The sequence below is a fragment of the Dipodomys spectabilis genome, unplaced genomic scaffold, assembly GCF_019054845.1.
Source record: "Dipodomys spectabilis isolate Male_0828 unplaced genomic scaffold, ASM1905484v1 ptg000054l, whole genome shotgun sequence".
Lineage (NCBI taxonomy): Eukaryota > Metazoa > Chordata > Mammalia > Rodentia > Heteromyidae > Dipodomys > Dipodomys spectabilis.
The window spans coordinates 27,929,563-27,952,588 of NW_024870731.1; the positions used below are offsets into that span (position 1 = coordinate 27,929,563).

Genomic DNA, 23,026 nt, shown 5'->3' on the forward strand with positions numbered 1-23,026 from the left:
ATATAGCGCTGGTCAATTTCACAGCTTCAAACAGTACTGAGCAGGGAAATTGGAAAACTGCAGAATCGATTTGCAGAAGTGAAGTCCTATTTTCTTTTATACCTCTTTCATTAAAGCTGCTATCATTCTTGTGTTATGTGGTATTTTTTTTTATCAACAATAGTCTGAGCACAGCTGATAACTGTTAGAAAGTTATTCGCTTAAAGTAGAAGCAGAAAAAACAAGGTGACTTTGCAATTTTCTCATTTTTCAAAGTTGCTCCTTTCTTAATCCTTCGTTTTTGCTACATTTAAATGTAAAGCCTTTTTTTTTTTTCTCTCAAGCCACCATGATCATAGTAACCCTCTTTGCTTTGGGTTCCGAGGGAAGAAACATTATAGTAAGAAAGCTCTAAATGTTTAATTTGGTCTAAATATAGGTCCTTTATATATTCTGGTTTGGGTTTTCAATGTTAATCCTTCTAAAATGTTGCTTTAAACAGTAAATATATGAGAAAATGGTTTCAGAGGACAGTAAAGTACTTGGTCTATTAAGAAGGAATCCAATTACTTCTGTTTCTGTCTTTCCACATTGGCTTTTTTGTTGTTACTTGTCATGGAGCTTGAACTCAGGGAACTGTTCCTGAGCTTTTTCAGGCAAGGCTAATGCTTTATCACTTTGAGCACAGCGCCATTTCTGGTTTTCTAGTGGTTAACTGGAGATAAGAGTCTCAAAGACTTTCCTGCCTAGACTGGATTCAAGTTATAATCCTCAGATTTCAGCCTTTTTTTTTGGTTGGTTGTGGGGCCTGAACTCTGGGCCTGGGCACTGTCCCTCAGCTCTTCGGCTCATGGCTAGCACTCTACTGCTTGAGCCACAGCGCCACTTCCAGCTTTATGTGGTGCTGAGGAATTGAACCCAGGGCCTCATGCATGCAAGGCAAGCACTCTACCACTGAGCCACCTTCCCAGCCCCGGTTTCAGCCTTCTTAGTAGCTAGGATTACAGGCATGAGCCACTGGCACCTGGCTTGGCACTAGTTTTAGTCTACTCTACTTAAATTAGAACTACCTTATCAGAAAAGAAAACTGCAGACTCTGATTACTTATTACCAACCTTGAAACAGAACCTTTGCATTTTTAAGGAACATTGAGAATGCATACGATTATTCCCTCACTTTCCTTCTACTTATTCTGTTTTTGTTTTTTTTTTTTTTTGTGAAATGTACCATAGTGATAATGAAATCTTTACTATGGAGTCCATTTATAGCATGTCATATGAATGGCAAGATTGTAATGACAAAAATGTTCAATTCTTGAATTTATATTACATGGGCTTTCCCCCCCTGTGTATTCTCCCCATCTCCAAGTTTATTAATATTGTGGGTTAAACTATATTATTTTCTTTAACTTAGAAATATTGCCAAGTTGCTTATTAAATGTTGAGAATTAAATGAAACAGAAAATGGTTCTGGGCATGGTGATACACACCTGTAATCTCAGAACTGAGAATCTTGAGGTAGAAGTTTGAGTTCAAGTCAGTTCAACAGGCCACATAATGAGATCCTCTCTCATGATAAAAAAAAAATGATAATTGGCCAACTGTCTCTTAAGCAGTAAGAGACATTTTAACATGGGTTCAAAAGATTTTCAACTATCAAATATCTATAATATTTCAAACACCCTGTTGGGTGCCAGAAACAGGTAAAGTAAATCAAAACGTGTGAGCAATACATTCTTTGCTTTCTTCTAAAAGATTTTCAGCCTATGAAGCAGACAGAATATGGGTTGTTGTCCACATGTTACAAGTAGAACTATCTAAGAGTGTAAGTCTTTTCTAAGATGTCACCAGGCTCAGGACTTTCTCCAATATTTCTTCGAAGTATCTTGAATCCTTATATAGGGTCCTCTTCTTCTCTTGAAGGGGAACAGGTGGTCCCTGGGCGTTTGTAGAGGAGACAGGTTGGAGTGGAGTTTAATGTTCTGAGAAGCCATTGCAAGCAGACCAGGTCAATGCGTGGAAAGCGGAGCACCTGGCCAGAGCGAGGCTATTTCAATTGGGTGTCCCAGGTGACTCATCAGAAATGGTTTGCTTTGGGGCCTTCTGGAATTTTCCTTCAGGAGGGGTGTCATATTGCCGTTGCATTTTTTGGACAGCAGCCCGCCTGTCCGTTTCCATAATGATCTGGTTTTGCAGCCTCACGTAGAGCCCGCATTTATCCGTAACCTTACTCACTGGCAGGAAGTTTAGTGTATGAAAAAAAAAAGGGTTACAAAAAATGAGCCAGAGGCAAGGAGAGAGGCCAAAATTGGGGGAATTCTCGCTAGAAAAGCTTCCCCTGCTCCAGCCCCTCCGAATGACAGGTCTCCTCAGGCAGAAGACTACATCTCCCGGCAGGCCCTGCGCGCCCCGCCCCTGCTCCGCGTTCTCCATCTCCGCCCGAACCAGCCAACGGGGATCCCCTTCTTGGGCCTCCGCCCGAACCCGACCACGCGGGAGCGCGGGCACGGAAACTACATTTCCCGAGATGCAAGTGCCCATTCTTCGACCAATCAGCAGTAGGAATTCGGAACGTGGAGGCGGAGCCAGACTACATAGGACACCCTATTGGCTAGAAGAAGCTTGGAAGGGCCGGAACCCGGGAGCCAGAGGAGCGAAATGACATTTCCTCTTTAAATAGCTGGAGCCGGGGCCCCATCTAGCAATGGCTGCGTCGGCAGGTGGGTAGTGCGGTAGCTGGGACGGGTTTTGGAGGGTGGAAACGAGGGGAATAAATGGGGCCCACGCACGGACTGCGAGCTCAGGAGGTCACCGCGCGGAGCCGGAGAGGATGGCGCGGTGGAGGTGGCCGGGGGTCGGTGATGAACGGTGTGGGGGTGCCCGGGTACCCGCCGCCGCCCGCCGCCGTTGGCGAGGCGGTTGCGGGGCTCCCGGCGGCCGCCACCCGCCCCGCTTCCCTCCGGGGGCGCCCGGCCGGCGTGCTGGCTCGGGGCGGCTTCGCCTCGCGCGTCCGGTCCGCGAGCGCGGCGCGTCGGGCTCGCCGGGCTCCGGCCGCTGCGGGGCGGCCTTGGAGCCGGCGCGGCCGCGGGCTGTCCCCGATCCCGTGATCGGCGGTTCTGGGGAGACACTCCCCCGTGTGTTTGTGTAGGGGAGGGGCGGGGAGACCCTCAAACACAGAAACAAGCCAAACAACCTGACCCCACCCCCACCCCCGGGACACCGCAGCCAGCTGGAACTCCTTGTGGCTGTACGATTTCTCTTCTCCTAGATTTAAATAAGTCTTCCCCAACACCGAATGGGATCGCGTCCTCCGAGCCAGCCAACGAGGCCATGGACCCCTTCCATGCTTGCAGTATTCTTAAGCAACTCAAAACAATGTACGATGAAGGACAGTTGACAGACATTATAGTGGAAGTGGATCACGGGAAAACATTTTCCTGTCATAGGAACGTTCTTGCTGCCATCAGCCCCTACTTCAGGTATGATGACGGTAGAAACTTACATTGCTCTCTGCACCGAGCTCCCCGCTCTGTGTTGTCTACTCCATGTTTATACCGAGCTGGAACAATAAAATGAAACCACCAAGAATATATGTGTACACACACACACACACACACACATTAAAGTAGGTAACAGGTTGTATTTTATTAAGTACGGTTTGTTTTTCTCCCTAAGAGGGTCTTCTAAAATCCAGTTAGTGGACCGTGTGTTTGTATGTGTGTATGTATGTGTGTATGCATATATATGTGCTACCATATATGTCAGTCACTAGCCACAAATGACTATTTTTAAACTGCTATTCTTCAAAACAGTTAAACAGTAACTCAAGTATACCAAACATTTCAAGTGTTCAGGTAGCACATGTGGCTAGTAACTGCCATATTAAGCAGCACAGATCAGATTGCTACATATTTCTATCCTTGAAAAGTTTTTTTTTTTCATCTTTGAAAAGTTTTTTTTTCTGTCCTTGAAAAAATTTTCTGAACCATGCCAATCTAGGATTTGTTTCAAAAAATGAGTCCTAATATGTATTTCTTTAGTATGTATAATTAGAGAATTAGAGTTCATACAGTGGGTTTTTTTTTTTTTTTTGGTTTTATTTTTATTTTTTGGTGCCTTTAAGCCTGAGGTTTAACCCGGGGCCTGGGTGCTGTTTCTTAAGACTTTTTTTTTTTTTTTTGCTCGGTGTGGGGCTTGAACTCTGGGCTTGGGCACTGTCCCTGAGCTCTTCAGCTCAAGACGGCAAGCCCTCTACCACTGGAGCCACAGAACCACTTCCATCCTTCTGGTGATTTATTGGAGATAAGAATCTCACAGACTTTCCTGCCCCCGATGACTTTGAACAGAGATCTTCAGATCTCAGCCTCCTGAGTAACTAGGATTATAGGTGTGAGCCACAGCTCCCAGCTTCTTGAACTTTTTCCATTTAAGGCTAGTGCCTTGCCTCTTGAGCCATAGCTTCACTTCGGGCTGTTTGGTGGTTAATTGAAGAAAAAAGTCTCACAGACTTTCCTGAGTGAACTGTAATCCTCATATCTCAGCTTCCTGAACCACTAGGATTTTAAGTGTGAGGCCCCAGGCCTGCCTCATAGATTGTTTTTAATGGGGGCAAAAGCAGTGTAATGAAAATAAGTGAAATAGTGTCTATATCTTAGGTCTCCCAAACCAGTTATTTTTATGCTTCTCTTTTTAGGGTTTTTTTTTTGTTTCATTCTGTATTGAGTTTTGCTTATAATATACTGAGAAGTACAATTTTTAAAGCTTGGTCTGAAAAAAAACTTCCTATTCTAAGAAGATAATGGAAAAAGTAGTTTCCTACCTTAACTTTTTTGTTTCCACTGTTCACTTTTATAAGCCTTTCAAGATCCCAAAATGGTGCACCCATGACAGTAAACTCTTCTCAGCCACATTGTAAATGTGTTTTTTTTCCTGTTGAAAGTGCCTATCTTTATAGGGAACTTAGCAGAGTAACATTCCAAACAGTAGTTTCTGGTTCCTCTTTCTCAGAATTCAGGGTTAAATATAGTTACTTCAGTCTGATCCTTGTGATGTCACCATTGAGACCTGACTAGGTTAGGTCATTTGGACTATTATGTGTTATCACAAGATAATGAGCTGGAAAGAAAAAAAAAAGATGAAATTCAAATACACAAGAAAACAATGTTTGGCCTGGCAATGAAAACTACTAGTGATATTTTTATACCTAGGTTAAAATTTATTTTCCAACTTTTTATTGTGTATTAGATTTGAGCAGTATAAGAACTGAAACTTCAAAGTTAATCTATCCTACTGAAATTTCATTCTCTACATTATATTAGTTAAATAGTATATGTTATGCATAGTGGACTTTGAAGACTTATATAAAAGAAGCACTCATACAACAGCTTTTTCTTAATTTCAAACAAGTAAAAGCAATGCTTGGAAAACCTGAGCATAAGATGGGTGAGGAAGAATTAGGTTTTAAACTACTCTGGTTCAGAAGTTTCTTGGAATTAGTTCTCCTGATGTAGAATCTAGAAAGTCATAGTTGATGATGTCTTTTAAATTTATCTTTCTTTTGTATTTTTTGATACTCGGGTTTGAACATTGGGTGTTGCACTTTCTGGGCTGGTAATGTATCACTTGAGCCACACTACTAGCCCACACTTAATAATTTCTAAATCTTGCATGACAGGTGGAAAAATTAGAATAGCTGGGAATCTGGCATGGCCGTTTCCTGATTCCAGTGACTAGATAGAATTAATATTTGTGTGATTATTAGAAACTTTATGATTCAGGATTTTGTGAGAAGAAGGGCTTCCACTGTTGGTTAGAGTTTACCTGAGGAACCTATTAGAACAGAGAACTCATTGGACACTAGACCACTCCTGTGTGGGAGACCACCCTGTTCCAGGCAAGAGTAGTTGCCATAATAAAAGGATTTGAGGTAATGTTCTCCTAGGGGAATTAATTCTATCCAATGACAGTTTTTATTTTTCTTTTTAATTTGTAGCTGTATATATAGTCTTGTAGCACCTAAATTGAAAACTAGCTCACATATAGGACGTCTGGTTTTTAATCATCAAATCCTGTGATAGTAAACTTAAAAATTTACCTTGTCAAAGTGAAAACAGAACTCAGAATATGTGTAGCTATTTAGCAGGTTATGTCCTTCTACCTTTAAGGCTTCTCATACTTCATTTAAAAATACCTCCATGTATATGACGTAGACTTTAAAAGTGACTGGAAATTTTCTCATTTAAGGATATCTAAAAAAATATATAACAAAAATAAAATGTGAAGGATTTGGACTCAATAGTTATCTCTAGTATCAGTCTTAGCTTAATTTTTCTCAAGACGTAGATTAATTTCCTCAAGAAGTATCTATTAGGCATACTATGATAAAGACATTTCCTCAAATGGCTGTTAAAAAGAATTTTTTGCTATTTTTGCTGTATAATTCTTTTTATATTTTGTTTTTATATTTAAGGATTGACTAGAATGAAACATTAAAGGAAGGGTAAAAAAGGTAAATGATTTTTGTAACTGATTATTACTTAAAGAACCAGGTGTTGGCTACTTAATGTTTTGGCCAAGAAAGTTTGATAAATGCATCAATATTTTAATTGTTTTAAAAAAGTTTGGTCTTCAAGGAAGTCTTTGAGATTTTAAAAATCATTACTTTCAAAGAATCAGTGATGTGTTCATTTTAGACATAAGACCCTAATATTATCTTTATGTGTAAATGTAAATAAGGAAATATGGTAAATTTGAGAAGATTACATATGACTTTTAAGGAACGGTTTTCAAAATTTCCAAGGGTAAGTGATCATTAAATTTCATATAAGTATTAAGAGGCCATTCATAAGACAGTAGTAGTTTTAAAACATTTAGATAGAGAATATGTGCTTTGGAAGAGCATCTTGCTCTTACTAAGATGAAATTTAAACAATTTATTTGGGGTGTAAGTTGCTCTTGTTTTCATTACAATATAAATAAATTTTATTAGATTGTGACTTTTAATATATTATTTTTATAGTCTTACAATTATCCCAAACTTTCTGAGACAGGACAATTTAAGGTCCAGTGTTCGTAATGTAGCTTAACTAGAAGCCTGTGTTCTATCTCCTTTTGATTTACTTTACTTAGGTTGGCACTATTGAGAAAGACAGATCCCCTGTGGTTGCCTTAGTTCTTATGTGGGGGTCGTTGACTGGATCTAGGATCCAAATTAATGCAAGATTTGATTAACAAGAGATGTTTATTATTATTAGTTTTATATATACCTGGGGATCTGGACAACAGTGTGAAGTCCAAAGAAAAGATCGAAGCATAATGTCTTCTATCTTTTTAGACAAAGACATTTGTGAAGTAATGAAAAGACAAGTAGATATCTGGTCTAGGTTAGTAAGAGATAATGGGGGTGGGAAGATGTAGCGGCTCATTGAGTTAAGGATTCTTTCAGAATTTGTTTATTTAGGCTACCTACAGCTACAATTAACCCAATGACTCTGGTGATCAAGGCCATTTTTCAGCCTTGGCATGTGAAGTAAATCCCCCTGAAGGCTTTCCATGGCTTGTTTTATGTTTAGAAAACAGACCAAATGGTCCTTCTTTAAATGATTCCTGCACATTTTGAGAAAGTGACTGTGTCTAAGAATGGAGCTTTTGGGATTAGCTAGACTAAATTCTTCTGTGGTCAATTTTTATTCCTGTTCACAATACCTTAGAATATATTATAATTCAGCTTCTAAAAGTTGTCTGGTAACTATCCTTTTAATAATTTGTCAAGATAATTTTTAGTTGCAGCACGCAAATATTGACCACTTTTTCCTTCTTAGATCCATGTTCACTAGTGGCCTTACAGAAAGTACTCAGAAAGAAGTTCGAATCATCGGTGTGGAAGCTGAATCGATGGATTTAGTACTGAATTATGCCTATACTTCTAGAATTATTCTGACAGAGGCCAATGTTCAAGCTTTGTTCACTGCAGCTAGCATCTTCCAGATTCCTTCTATTCAAGACCAATGTGCTAAATACATGATCAGTCATTTGGAACCACAAAATTCTATTGGTGTCTTTATATTTGCTGATCATTATGGTCATCAGGAACTGGGAGACCGATCAAAAGAATACATTCGTAAAAAATTCCTGTGTGTCACCAAAGAACAAGAGTTTCTCCAGCTGACAAAAGACCAACTGATAAGCATACTAGATAGTGATGATTTAAACGTGGATCGAGAAGAGCATGTTTATGAAAGCATTATAAGATGGTTTGAACATGAACAGAATGAAAGAGAAGTATACCTTTCAGAAATTTTTGCCAAATGCATACGTTTTCCTCTGATGGAAGATGCGTTTATAGAGAAAATTCCACCTCACTTTGCACAAGCTATAGTCAAAAGCTGTGTAGAAAAGGGAGCAGCCAACACTAATGGCTGTACACAGAGGCTTGGAATGACTGCTTCTGAAATGATTATATGCTTCGATGCTGCCCACAAACACTCAGGAAAGAAGCAAACAGTGCCTTGTCTAGATATAGTCACAGGAAGAGTGTTTAAACTATGCAAACCACCAAATGATCTGAGAGAAGTTGGGATTCTTGTATCACCAGATAATGACATTTACATTGCAGGAGGGTACAGGCCAAGCAGCAGTGAGGTTTCCATTGACCACAAGGCGGAAAATGATTTCTGGATGTATGACCATTCCACTAATAGATGGCTATCCAAACCATCCTTGCTTCGAGCCAGAATAGGCTGCAAACTAGTGTATTGCTGTGGTAAGATGTATGCCATTGGAGGCCGAGTTTATGAGGGTGATGGGAGAAACTCCCTGAAATCTGTGGAGTGCTACGACAGCAGGGAGAACTGTTGGACAACAGTCTGTGCCATGCCAGTTGCAATGGAATTTCATAATGCCGTGGAGTACAAAGAGAAGATCTACGTTTTACAGGGTAGGTGCCAACGTGATTGAGTTCTGGCAAGGCTACACATCAGGCCTGGCTTACTTAATTATAAGGAAATAGGTAACATTTCCTGGTAACACTGCTGGCATGTTTCTCCTAAAGTATTTGTTGGTATGGTCTATTCTGTAAAGGACCTATACAGAAAAAATTACCTTGTGAATCAAAAAAGGTTTTAAATACTTAAAAATACTTTTAAATTACTTAAATTTTATTTTTGTATGTTCTTGTAGTTTAGCCTATGAGGAATAAAAAAACACGAATAATTCAGCAACTTGAGAGAACTATTTCAGAACATTTTTAAGACTAATCAATAAAATAAGATTAGTACATATTCCTACAGTCAAAGGATACAGTAACTCCTTGGTTATGGAATTTACCAGATTAGTTTAAAAGGAAAAAAAAGAGCAAAGTATTATCTAGAATATTAACTAGATTTATACTATTCAATTAACAAAGAGTTTTTTGTTTGCTTGTTTTATTTTGCTTTTCTGTGTTGATACTGGGGCTTGAACTCAGGGTACTCTTGCTTAGTGACACTCAAGACATACTCTACTATTTGAGCCACACCTCTACTCTCAGCTTTTTTGTGTTAAGATTGCGATCTGTTAAAAGTATAGTAATTCCTGCAGCTAATACTGGAAGGGATAGGAGAAGAAGGACAGCTGTAATAAGGACAGATCAGACAAATAGGGGTGTCTGATATTGTGATATTGCGGGTGGTTTTATATTAATAATAGTTGTGATGAAGTTAATAGCTCCAAGGATAGATGATACTCCTGCTAAGTGAAGAGAGAAAATTGTTAGATCGACAGAAGCTCCAGCATGCGCTAGATTTCCTGCTAGAGGCGGGTATACAGTTCATCCTGTTCCAGCTCCGGATTCAATTATGGAAGATGCTAATAGGAGAAGGAAGGAAGGTGGTAAGAGTCAGAAGCTTATATTATTTATTCGTGGAAAAGCCAGAGTCTCAGATTTGTCAGCAAGAGCTGGCTTCGAACTAAAATTCTTAGATTTCAGCCTCCTGCATAGCTAGGATTACAAGTGTGAGCCACTGGCACATGACTACCAAAGAATTTTTATAAGCCTTGTAATTACAGTAGTTAGGAAACTTAATATCTCAATCAACAAAGGCTGAGATATTTTTTCATATTTTAATTTCACTGGTTCATATTTCCTTTCATAATAGTTTGTTTTCAGTGTTTTGTACTGAAAAAATTTGAGATAATACCTTATTTTCCTATTCCCTTATTTGTGAGTGTACTTATATCTAAAACACACACATACACGCTCTTAAGCCTTTGAAGTCTGGTACTATGGCAAAGTTACAACAGAAACACAGCAAATGGATGAGAATAAGGTTTTAATTTGTGAGAATGTTTTTCTTATTTTTTTTCTTATATGTTTTAGTTGCTGGAAAGTTGAATGTTGAGATTACGCAAATCCTTATTTCTTTACATTGTTTCTTAATTGGTTATAGTTAAATGTTTCAGCACACTATTTTTAAGTAACAGGAAAAATGGAACTTCAAAGACATAGATGCTTTTTTAAGCTCTTATCCTTGTTTTTATTCTAATCTTTTGACTTAAAATTTCCTAGAAATGCCTGAAACAAAATTTGGTCTAAGTTCAACATCAAGTTAATTCTCCAGGAAGAGTCCTGTTCTCTAGTGCCTTATTTCAATTATGTAAAGACAGTGCATGACTTAGGTTTGTTGGTCTTGCCAAAAAGATGGAATATAGGAATGCATGTATAATGCATGTAGTATTTCTGGATAGTGTACATCATCCTATAGTGAAGTATACCCACTCCTACCCACTCCTGTATTTTGCTGGTTAACCAGTTAACTGATAGAGGCAGAATCAATTATAAAGTTTCTGATTGGAAAGGTTATGTGTTAATGCAAATATTATAGCAAAATAGCATGGAATTAATAGAAATTCAGGGCCAGAATAAAGATCATTTAGTCTGGGCTTATATTGCAAATAAGAGAGATTTGAGGCCCTGAGGATTTTAATTGCTAATCATTGGTTTTACTTTATTAAGGAAGACTTTAAATTTTAAAGATGAACTTTTATGCTTTTTGTTGGTTGTGGGACTTGAATTCAGGGCCTGGGTGCTGTCCCAGTGCTTTTTTGCTCAAGGCTAGAGCTCTACCACTTTGAGCCACAGTGACACTTCCAGTTTTCTGGTGGTTAATTGGATATAATAGTCTCATGGACTTTCCTGCCCAGACTAGCTTTGACCCACAATCCTCAGATCTCAGCCTCCTGAGTAACTTATAGTTACAGGCATGAGCCACCAGCACCCGGAACATTTAAAAGTTTTGCTATCTTCCTTATCAGGAATTTTGTTATAAGAGCAGATGATATGCAAGCAAAAGCTGGGTGATTAAAACACTATTATTTAATATTAAAATGTCATTATAAGTAACTATGAAGTTGAATTTGGAAATAAGACTAATAACAGTTTTCAAGAGGAAGCTTAACTTAGAATTGGCATTTCTATATGGAACCAAGGCTCTTTATATAAATAAACCTGACATGAATAGTTGGAATGTTGTGCTATATAGGTGATCCTAAATCTGAAACTTTCTTAGTGCCAGTGTGACGCGCCAAATGGAATATTCCACACTAAACCTCGTGACAGATCATGGTCTCATCACAAATACACTGAAAAAACTTTATATGCATTTCATGATTAAACTTGAGTTCTAGCCTCAAGATATCTCATTTATATGCAAAATCTGAAAATACTCTAGCTCCAAGCATTTCATATAACAGATATTCAATCTATATATTGTGACTAATGAAAATAATTTAATCTGTTCATATAAAACTCAGATTTTTTTAATTAGCAGATTTTTAAAAATTAACAGATATTTTAATTAGCAAAGGCATTGTAAATCTTTAGGTATAATGTTTTTTGTTTTTTAATTTTTATTTTTTTAAGATATGGTCTCCTTGATTTTGAATTTATATTCCTCATACCTCTGGAATATGTAGTTCTTAAAGACATTTTTAACTGGCAGACTGAATTGCTATACCCTTTTACTGTTAAATTAGAAATGGACTGGAAGTCTTTCCACAAACCATGTGTATATTTTCTGTACTTTTAGTGTGTTTTCTGTACTTTTAGTGTTGTCAGGTTTTCTACTGTTGAAATTTGTTTTTGCATTATAGCAGCAAAACTTATGTAAAAACAGCAGTGACACATAAGCACAAATCTGAACAATTCCATGTCTTCTAATTAAATAATTACAACAAAAATATGGAATGGCTTGTTTATGATGGAGCTGCCTGTATCCACTTTGGCTTACTAGATGACTGTTAGTAATGATGGTTTCTTCAGAGCTGGCTTAAAATAATTTTCTTAGAACACACAATAGGTTAGAACAAATGGAACTAAGCTCTTAACTGTCATTCTGCAATGATGTCAAAGTAACTCCTCATTGTACCCCCTTTGTCCAAATCTCCCAATTCAGGTTGACTATAATATTGTCTATTATATTGTATTTACAAATGGAAACATTTGGAAAAGTATTCACTCATCTTTAGAGGTTGGGATTAAACATACAACCAAAACCAAACATGACAATGTACATATTCTTGTTTTCTTTTTTAGGAGAATTTTTCCTCTTCTATGAACCTCAAAAAGACTACTGGGGTTTTTTAACTCCCATGACTGTGCCTAGAATCCAGGGCTTAGCAGCTGTATACAAGAACTCCATCTACTACATAGCTGGAACCTGTGGAAATCATCAGCGTATGTTTACTGTTGAAGCCTATGATATTGAGCTTAATAAATGGACTCGGAAGAAGGACTTTCCATGTGATCAGTCCATAAATCCGTATCTTAAGCTGGTACTATTCCAGGATAAACTCCATTTATTTGTTCGAGCTACTCAAGTGACCGTTGAAGAACATGTCTTCAGAACCAGCAGGAAAAATTCCCTTTACCAATACGATGACCTTGCTGACCAGTGGCTGAAAGTATATGAAACCCCAGATCGGTTGTGGGACCTTGGCCGCCATTTTGAATGTGCTGTTGCTAAACTCTATCCTCAGTGTCTCCAGAAAGTACTGTGATTAGTTACAGATCTTATAAGTATCAGTGGTATTTCAAGAAATCTTGTCAGGAGAGGCTTGGTCCAAAAAGCTGAGAGTTTTAATATACAGAAATGGGTGCTTTTAAAGATTACAGTGTAGGGATGGATTTGCTTTCATTTTTGTGATGTTTTCATTTCAGTAAGGAAAAGATAACAAAGTGCAATTATCAGCATTTTTTTTCCTGGCATAAAAGTGATTGTCATTTTACAATTTTGTGGTAAATAGTCACTGAACTACCAGAAGAATCAGGACAACTATGCACTCTTAAAGAGCAGTTAGGTTAACTTGGTAGAGTCATCCAAACTAGTTTGACATGACTTTTTATTTTAAATACGGGTACCTATCTGAGGCAATATCACTAGTACTTTATTTAGCTGTGACCTCTCTAACGCAGAGAAGCACTAACTTAGATCCTCATTCTTAATATTTATATATATATTTACATGTTTTTGTGTACTGTTTTCAAGAGATTTCAACATATTCTGTTATTAGACTGAAGGAAATATCAGTCTCAGAAAGAGCTTGTAGACTGATTATTCATATTTCCCATATACTTTTAAGTTAGTTTTAAAGTGGCAGCTTTCTATCCATAACTTTTTCAAGTGCAAACACTGTCTCAATTTTTTTTTAAATCCCAGAAAGGGCTTAAATTTGTAGGTGGCTGGTGCTAGTATAAGAATTCATGTGTATAGTTGATTGATTTAAATGGTCTGAGCCTAAGTTTATCTTTCAAGTTAGTGTATTAGTTTCAATGTCATAGTACTTTACCTGTTGAACTCTTGTGATTTCACAAGGCTTGCTACTTATGTGGTAGGATATGTCAGCTATTGGTCTAACTTGATTCAGTCATAGGATAATAAGACTGTTATATTCCAAGTTTGCACTAACATGGGCCATTCTGTTGGCCTCCTTTGCTCTACTTGCTGGTCCAGACATTGTTGGTACATTGTGTTATAATGTGAAGTTTTGCAACTACTTTCAAAATTCTATTTCCAGAAACAAAATTCCTGCAGTGCTCTAATAATTCAGTGGGTTTTATGTTCCATACACAGTTACAATCTCATTTTCTTTCCTTTCTTCTTCTTCTTTTTTTTTTTGCACTTAACAGTGAGGAAACAGAATAACAGATTTATGGATACTTTGTAGGTACATTTTTCATGTTCAACTGATGAATTTCTAAGTCAGTTAGGAATATTAACATAAAGGACAAAGTAACTCATGTCCCTAAGGCAGGTATTTGGGTCAGTAACTTACTCTTTAGTATGCCTAGAATAATTAATAAAAGATAGAAGTCTTTCCTAATCTAAACAGTTTGACTCTCTTGAAGAAAACAAACTGGAATGATTTGTATTTAAAAAGATCTCACACATATTGTAATGTGATACTGTGAAACAAATTTCAAACATTGCCTCTTTACATCACATACCTCATTTTTTCAGAAACTTTCCAAACTGCTTTACAAAGACCTCTACAAGTAGGGACAGTTTTCTGAAGCAAGAGTTCAAGGGGACAGCATTTATAGTTTTAACATTTAAATCTAGTTCTAGGAAGCTAGATATGTAGTTTCTTCTTGGTCTTGAGAGTGTAACTAATTTCTTTATAAATGGTATTAACAAATACATTTACCCTCCTTAATTTTTCTTCTGTTGTCTTTATCTCCATGCTGTTTTGGGGTTATTTCTGTGAGTTCAATAATTTTTTTTTTCACAGTTTTGAATTGCTGACAAGAGGGAAAAAATAACCATTTTTTGTTTTCATAAAGCTTTCAGTAAGATTTCCTGCCGCTTTTTGACAATCTTCTATATTTAGAAAAGTGTATTACTTGAAAACATGACATAGAATTTTGAGTTAGCAATGTATTTGTGCTGTATTGTATGTAAGAGAACAACACTGTGGTTCATTATTCTGTTGATCTGCACAACAGTTGTTCATTTTATTATAACAATTTATATTGAGGGTATGATCTAAGAATAGTGGGTCAAAGCTAAGGCTTAGAGTTTTCTACTGGAGTAGAATATATTTGAATTTTGTATGAAGAACTATTTGTTTACATTATATATAGCTGGGATAAATTGCCACTTTTAAAATGGTTTCAGAAGAGTTCCTAGAAAACTAAGATTAGTATTGTGTGGGTTTATGTGTAGATATTTAAGGCACATTTTCATAGTAAGATGAAACTAAATAAAAGGCACAATGACAACTCCAGAACTAAAAGGTCCCATTTTAACTGTGTTCTTGCATTTGAAGAATGTATGTAGCACTTTCCTATATATTTTTTGTAACACATTGAAGACTGGACTGGATAAAACTATGTTATAGGAAAGTAGAAGTTGTATTTTTTAATTTTCACCTTTATTTCCTGTTATTGTATAAAGTTGATTGTTTCTCAGTTTCATTGGTGCATGTGAAGAAGTGGATATAATCTGAGAAAACAGATTCCATGTAAAGCAGATTCAAATGGCAATGTTCAGTGCTCAGGTATGTAGTAAGTACTGTAGTCCTACAGGGGCAAATGTGTAGATATTTTTAAACATTTTGCCATAATTGCACAATTTTTTGCATTTTTACCTAATGTCATTGTTTCTTATAATAAAAGTTTTTCTGATTAAATAAAACTTACAGCTTTGTAAACGACTTCTGACAAGTTTTACAGAATTAACATTTAGTGAAAATAATGACATACCTCATCTCAGGGTAGACTAGGGTAAAAGTGAATATCCACTGGTACAGGTGGCTCACGGCTAATCCTAGATACCTATGAGGCTGAGAACTGAGGATCACAGTTTGAAGGCTAGCCTGGACAGAGAAGTAGCTGAGATTATTTAACAGCAAAGCTGGTCTGGAGGCATGACTCAAGTGGTAAAGTGCTAACTGAATGAAGAGCCAAGTGAGTTCAAGTGCCTGAATTCAAACACCAGTACTGGCAAGAAAATAAATAGAAAATTAAATAAATAGAAAATTTTATATAATTGTTTCTAAATTCTAAAGCAAACTCCCTAATGTCATTAATTTCTTTTTGCTCATTGTTCGACACTAAAATGTCTTATGATTTCTTTTATGTATATATATATACATATATATAGATATATATATGTATACATACACACACACACACACACACACACATATATATATATATATATTTGTTTTTGTTGGACCTAGGTGCTGTCCCTCAGCTTTTCAGCTCAAAGCTAGCACTCTACCACTTGAGCATGAGTATTATTTCCAGCTTTTTCTATTTATGTGTGCTGAGGGATCGAACCCCTCATGCATGCAAGGCAAGCACTCTACCACTGAGCCACCTTCCCAGCCCCTCTTTTAAGATATTTTATCTGATTGGAAAATCCTGTTGCCTCTTTGAAACATACCTAGACTCTCTTCTTATTCCCCTTCCGCCACTGTCAACCTCGTTGGAGCTAGCCTGTGTTGTCTGCCTCTGGACATTTGTCTTCTTGTAATCTGCTCTCCTGTCAAAACATTGTATCTCCTAATGTTCATGTGCCTTCAATTTCCCCAGCTTACTGCATTTTAGTGATACAACCTCAGACATGCCAAGAACCCCAACACATAGGAGTCCTTTGCCACACTGTCTGGGCCACCCTTCACAATCTGAATTAAAATGTCACTTTCCTGACCATCTTATTTTCTAAGTCCTTTCTCACCCACACCATCTACCTTTTTCTCTTTCTCGAATTAAAATGCAAGTTTGGCAAAGTGAGGGCATTGGCTCCAATGTGTAGGTCCCTATTGTGCTTCAGATCCTTGCCTGGAACACAGCTCTCACTAAATGTTAGTGGGAGGAAATTGATCTTCAATTACCTGTCGGAGTAATCCTGAGAAGTGGTTGGATCAGTACTGTCATTGATTTGATCAGTTAGGAAGAAAAGATCAAGCAAATTGGTAAAGGTCTTATAACAAAGGACTCACCCAGAATCAGAACAAGATTTCCACTTCCAAAACAGCAAAAGGTAGGTGCCCCGTATTTTGTTCGATTGCCTTTTTAGGGTTCTGTTTTCCTTAGAGCCATGAAAACATCTTCATTAAGCTTGTAACTGATTATCATCCAGTCAGCAGATGAGGTATATCTTGCTTGTCCCATCTGTACCTCCTCCCCATTCATTATTGTATTACAAAATAAGTTATATGAGTTCTGGCCCTCTAAAATTTCTGAAAGAGATAGTGGAAAATCATTCCAAATTTTACTTCAAATACAGACTTTATAGGGCTGGGAAGGTGGCTCAATGGTAGAGTGGTTGCCGGGCCCTGGGTTCGATTCCTCAGCACCACACAAGCAGAAAAGGCTGGAAGTGGCACTGACGCTCAAGTGGTAGAGCGCTAGCCTTGAGCTGAAGAGCTGAGGGACAGCATCCAGGCTCAGAGTTCAGGCCCCACTACCGACAGAAAATAAATAAATTTTAAAAATATATTTTATAGTGAAACCATCTGGACTTGATGCTGCTTTTATTTTATTTTGGCAGGTCTTCTAAGCAGGTACTTGACCTCTGGAGCCATGCCCTTGGACCTCTAGTCATTTTTCAGTCAGGGTCTGGACCACTGTCGGGGTAATCCTCATACCTACAAAGCTGGCATTACAGACATAAGCCACCATGGCCAACTTGTTGGTTGAAATGGCTTCTTGCTAACTCTGTACATGGGTTAGCTTCAAACCATGACCCTGCTGGTCTCTGCCTCTTGAGTACCTAGGGTTACAGGCGTGAGCCACTGCCAGCCTGACTTTTGTGTCCTCTCTGACACTGCTGTCACTTAGCCATAATATACTCTTACTACTCAATACAGTTTTATTTTTCTTGGAACAATTATCCTTTTAGATTACATCGCAGAGTACTTTAGTGGGCTGTGTCCTGGAGCTGGGACCTTCACAGATGTTGTTGCATTTATATCCCCAGCTCCATCTCCTGCCCCAGCGGCTGCATCCCAACCTTCTTTCCACAAAGCCCTGACCCCTGTTAGCTCCGTTAATCACTTTAAGATTAGGAGGGAAGGCTAAAGGGAATTGGGATGGGAGGAATGATTTTCCCCACCTTATATCAAGCTCTGTGCAAGTATCTTTTCCCCTTGTAATGAAAAAGACAGTGTATTTTACAACAATTATACCTCCTCTGCTCAAGCAATAGTCTCTAACTGTTCCTTCTCAGATCTTTACTATTAGATCCAGGTGGGATTCCAGTAGATAAAACCCACAAAACTGTAAAGGATCCTGGAAGATTGGAGCTGCTGGGAGTCTACTCTTAGCCACCAGCCAATCGAACCAGATAACCACTGTCTATAAAACTTCAGATTTAGGAGAGCACATGTTGACAGGCAACCTCTGGATTCACTGTGCTCCCCATTTCAAAGTGATTGCAGGCCATGTAAGTTTTCTGGCAGCTCCAAGAAAAGTCAGATTCAATTGGAACAGCCTTTTCTTTCCTTCCCTTCCTTCCTTCCTTCCTCCCTTCCTCCTTCCCTCCCTCCCTCCCTCCCTCCCTCCCCCCCTCTTTCTTTCTTTCTTTCTTTCCCAGTACTATCTTTTTCTGCTCAGGGCTGGTACACTATCATTTGATCCACAACTTCTGTTTTGGATTTTTGGTAGTTAATTGGGGATAAGCGTCTCATGTACTTTCCTGCTGTGGCTGGCTTTGAACTGTGATCTTCAGATCTTGGTCTCCTGAGTAGCTAAGGATTACAGACATGCGTTATCATTGCCCCACTTGAAAAGCTTTTTCTTATGAAGCAGGGAGTAATGACATCTAGGATGTTTGCGTTTTCAGTGTTCAGTCTAGAAGTGCCAGTAACATGATTCAAATAAATGTATATGTGTGTTGGTTAGATGAATGAATTAATCTTTAGGGTTTTTTTTTAGCATGCATTATAGACTTCACAATAAAAAGTAAAAACCACCGGGGGTGTCGTGGCTCACGCCTGTAATACTCACTGCCTCAGAAGGCTGACATCTGAGGATCGCAGTTCAAAGCCAGCACAGGCAGGAAAGTCGGTGAGACTTATCTCCAATAAACTACCAGAAAACAGGAAGTGGCTCTGTGGCTCAAGTGACAGAATGCTTGCCTTGGGCTGAAAAGATGAGACAGTACCATGGCCCAGATTTCAAGGCCCATGTGACCGACAAAAAGAAAGAAGTAAAAACCATGTTTTTACTCTTTTTTTGGGGGGTCCGGTCGTGGGGCCTGAACTCTGGGCCTGGGCGCTGTCCCTGAGCTCTTCAGCTTAAGGCTAACGCTCTACCACTTGAGCCACAGCGCCACTTCTGGCTTTTTTCTTTTTGCTTATGTGGTGCTGAGGAATCAAACCCAGGGCCTCAGGCATGCAAGGCAAGCGCTCTACCACTGAGCCACCTTCCCAGCCCCGCATGTTTTTATTCTTAATCATTGTCAAGTATATTTTACTAGTAAATTTCCTATTCATGGAATTGTTTGACATAATAGTTCAGGAAATGCTGACTGTCAAGTACCTCATAACACAGCTTTCTGGGACAAATTAAAATTATATATAACTTAATTAACATAATCATTTTGAGATTAAAAAAATCAGACTGTTAAAAGTAAATTGAAGGGTGGCTGTGGTCAAGAAGCACTGGTAAATTGAAAACTGCAATGTAATCATTTAAAATCATCTTTTGTCTAGTTTGTTAAGAGAAAAAAGACCATAGGTCCTTTTCTCTCCCACAAATACATACATGACTATGATTTTTGTGAACAAAATATTATAGTAAATATTAATAGAAACCATTTAATCTTTTTTTTTTTCCAGTACTGAGGCTTGAATTCAGGGCGTGATGCTCTCACTCCGCTTCCTTTTTGCTCAGAGCTGGTGGTCTAACATAGGAGCCACGCCTCCAGTTCAGCCTCAGACTTCTGAGTAGCTAAGGTTACAAGCATTAGCCACAAGTGGCTAACAGAAACTATATTTCTTCTAAGGTCTTTTTTTTTTTTTCTGTACTGGGGTTTGAACTCTGGCCTTGTGCTTGTTAGTCAGGCCCTCTGCTTCTTTTTTTTTTTTTTTTTCTTCGGTCGTGGGGCTTGAACTCTGGGCCTGGGCGCTGTCCCTCAGCTCTTCAGCTCAAGGTGAGCGCTCTACCACTTGAGCTACAGCGCCACTTGCCCCTCTGCTTCTTGAGCAATGTCCTCTGCCCTCTGTTTTATATTAGTTTTATAAACACAAACTATAGTGTTTGGGGGTGACTATGAACAGATTACTTAATCTGAGTTCAGTTTCTTCATGCATAAAATAAGCTAATAATATGATCATCTTAGTTTCTGAGGGTCAAATAAACATTTAAGTCACTTGTCACAGTGCTTGATGCATAATGATTATTCTGTAAATATTTGTTGTGGTTAGTATTCATGAGCATACTGATGACTTTTAGATCTACTTAAAGCAGAACTTTATAGAACAATATTCTGTGATAGCTGATGTAAAGTATATACTAAAGAGATGTCTGACCATCTGGACTCTGCCTACAAGCCATGCATGAAAACAATTTTCACAGTTTTGCAGTCACACACTTCTCACTTTCATTTCCGGGCTGTACATTTTTTAAAGGACTGAAGTTAAGCAAATGATATTGTAAGTGATTTATACAAGGCGTGTAGCCTCTGCAAAACAACACTAAGACCTTTTCTGTTGGCTTTTAAGAACTGAAAAGTGCCTGTCCTTACTTTATCCTCCATTCTCATTTAGAGATAACAATCTGTCTTAGTCACTTTGGTCATGGAAGAAATTACCACACACTGCATGGCTTAAGACAACAACAACAACAAATACTTATTTCTTACAGTCTTGGAGCTAGAAGTGGGAGATAAAAAAAACATTCAGGCTGGGCCAGTATCTGGTGAGACATAAAGTCATATTCTGACTGTCTCATTTCACAGTGGAGAGTGGAGGGACAGATGCAAACTCTCGTGTCTGTTTACTTTCACAGACCTTGTACGTGCTAAGCAAGTACTCTACTACTGAGCTGTATTCCCACATCTTTGGTTTCTGTAAATGTTTGAGTCCCACTCATATATGCTCTAAAGGTGCCACTCCTAATCCCATTACCCAGGATTATGAGTGGGGAGGGAAAATCAACGTAGTCCCTACAGTATGTAGTGGACTTTGGCTCCCTTAGTTTATCGTTTGCGACATTTGACTATGGAAGTCCTGTAAGGGTAACAGCAGCTCAGGTCAGAGCACCTAACAGCAGTGCTTAGGTAAGGACAGCAGGGACAATTTCGAAACTGAGCTCTGAGGAGAACGAACACAATGCAAAGGAAAAGGCCAGACCTGAGACAGTAATTAAGCAAAGGGGTAGGGCCCGAAATCACTGAGTGAATTAAGGTGCAGGTGGTGGGTGTGAGCGAAGGCGAGTTGGTGAAAGCCTCTGATGGGGAGACTGGAAGGCACTGGTGGAATGGCTTCTCAGAGAACACAGGCTTCCCGATAAAAACGGACAGTGCAAAAATTCATAGCCTATCTTATTTTTATACTACTTCTAATTGAGGCGTCTTCAGTACCCCTCCAGAGCTAAGAGGTCACAAAAACCTAGCTGCAAAGAGGCAGGGCTAATGGCTGACAAAGCCCTATAAAAAGGAGCAGAGTAAGAAAAATCCTGACTCAAGAAAAGGCATACTTTCTGTGGAAGAGAATACAAATAGCTCCGCTTGTCCAGCTTTTCACTAATTTGCCTCAGAGTCAAATCTCTTTCCCACCCCCACCCAAAAGATCTGGTTTGTGATGGTGGTGGGTGTGGTGGGAGCAGGAGTCATGGCAGTAGGCATGCCTACACACAAGGTGCTGAGGACCCAGGTCCTCTCCTGGAGTAGTCTGTGAGGCAGAGGGGGCAGAGAGATAGTACCCAGGGACTGGCTCTAAAAAGTTCGAGTCTCATGTATCTCAACCCCCAGGTTGTACAGTTGTGTTGTACAGTTGTGTCTAGGGATAATTTTGATCAATAGCTTATAAAACCAAGTTATAAAAGCCTATATTTGTCCTCTTCTGTGAAAGATGGGAAGAAAGATATTCTTTTATACTCATTCATAAAATGTGGTTTACAGAAAATATGTGCACCCGTGCACATATTAAGAGGGTTTAAGAGATGCTCATTATTTTTTTCTTAAACCCACATTTCATGGTTCTAAAAAAACAAATAGTCACCGTTTACTGGCAACTATGCTGTCCAAACTTGATTTGCTGTACAGTATAACATATTTGGTATTTACCATAGTTATATATGACAGTAACCTCCCAGGTGAGAAGTATTTAAATGTTTATGAGCCATCGGCTAGTATTTCTTTCCAGGCACTTTCCACTTTTTGAAATGGCTTCGTACATGCTATCTTTTTGGAGTCTACTACCGGTCTTGAAGCTATTTGTCACTGCTTTCTTTTTACTGTTTAGGTAAGAAAAGCCACTGAAAGGAGACTGATGTACTCATGAGATCAAATCTAGCTGTTATTGAAAGGAGATGTTCACTCATTCCCACTCTGCTGTAAGCTGTGAAGAAGGAGGATTGTCTGATTCCAAACCAGAGGCGCAAGAAGCATCTGCCATTGGGAAGGGAGCCCGTTGGGGATGTAAAATGAGTGAGCTCACTTTTGGAAGAGCTGAGTTTCAAGGCTAACTCTGTATAGATTGCTGTGCTGCAGCCAGCCCGGGAGACAGGAAACTGGGAAAGGTGATAGGTCAGGCAAGATGTGTAGCTGGCAGTTACCCAAATCCTGGTCAAGGCTCCAGGCACTCAGAAGAGAGCAGAGAAGAAGGCCTGGAGCAAGCCAAGCCTCAGAGGCCCATGTGAGGTGCAGGAAAGGGAAGAAAAGCCTTTCAAAGGAGCCAAGAACAGAGAGGGAATAGAACTTAGCACAGAGTGAAGACAGGGCATTGGAGTGACAGCAACACCTGAAAACACAGCTAAGCCTTTTGTTTATGAAACTTTCAATGTTACACAAAGGCTTTAAATTCTGGCTGAAAAGTTGATCGCTGATCTTGAAGGAGCAGAT

General features: G+C 38.8%; 1 protein-coding gene across 2 annotated transcripts; it reads left to right on the plus strand.

Annotated features, from left to right (window-relative positions):
• The first annotated feature begins 2,608 nt into the window (after positions 1–2,608).
• On the plus strand, positions 2,609–15,641 carry Kbtbd8 (kelch repeat and BTB domain containing 8). Of its 2 annotated transcripts, XM_042679960.1 has the most exons (4): positions 2,609–2,698; positions 3,247–3,457; positions 7,799–8,913; positions 12,547–15,641. In XM_042679960.1, the coding sequence occupies exons 1-4, from the start codon at positions 2,683–2,685 to the stop codon at positions 13,008–13,010; spliced, it is 1,806 nt and encodes a 601-aa protein (XP_042535894.1). In that variant the 5' UTR covers positions 2,609–2,682; the 3' UTR covers positions 13,011–15,641. The 2 variants fall into 2 exon arrangements, with proteins under 2 accessions (XP_042535894.1, XP_042535895.1); XM_042679961.1 differs by lacking the exon at positions 3,247–3,457 and having other exon boundaries at positions 2,629–2,698.
• Positions 15,642–23,026: the final 7,385 nt, after the last annotated feature.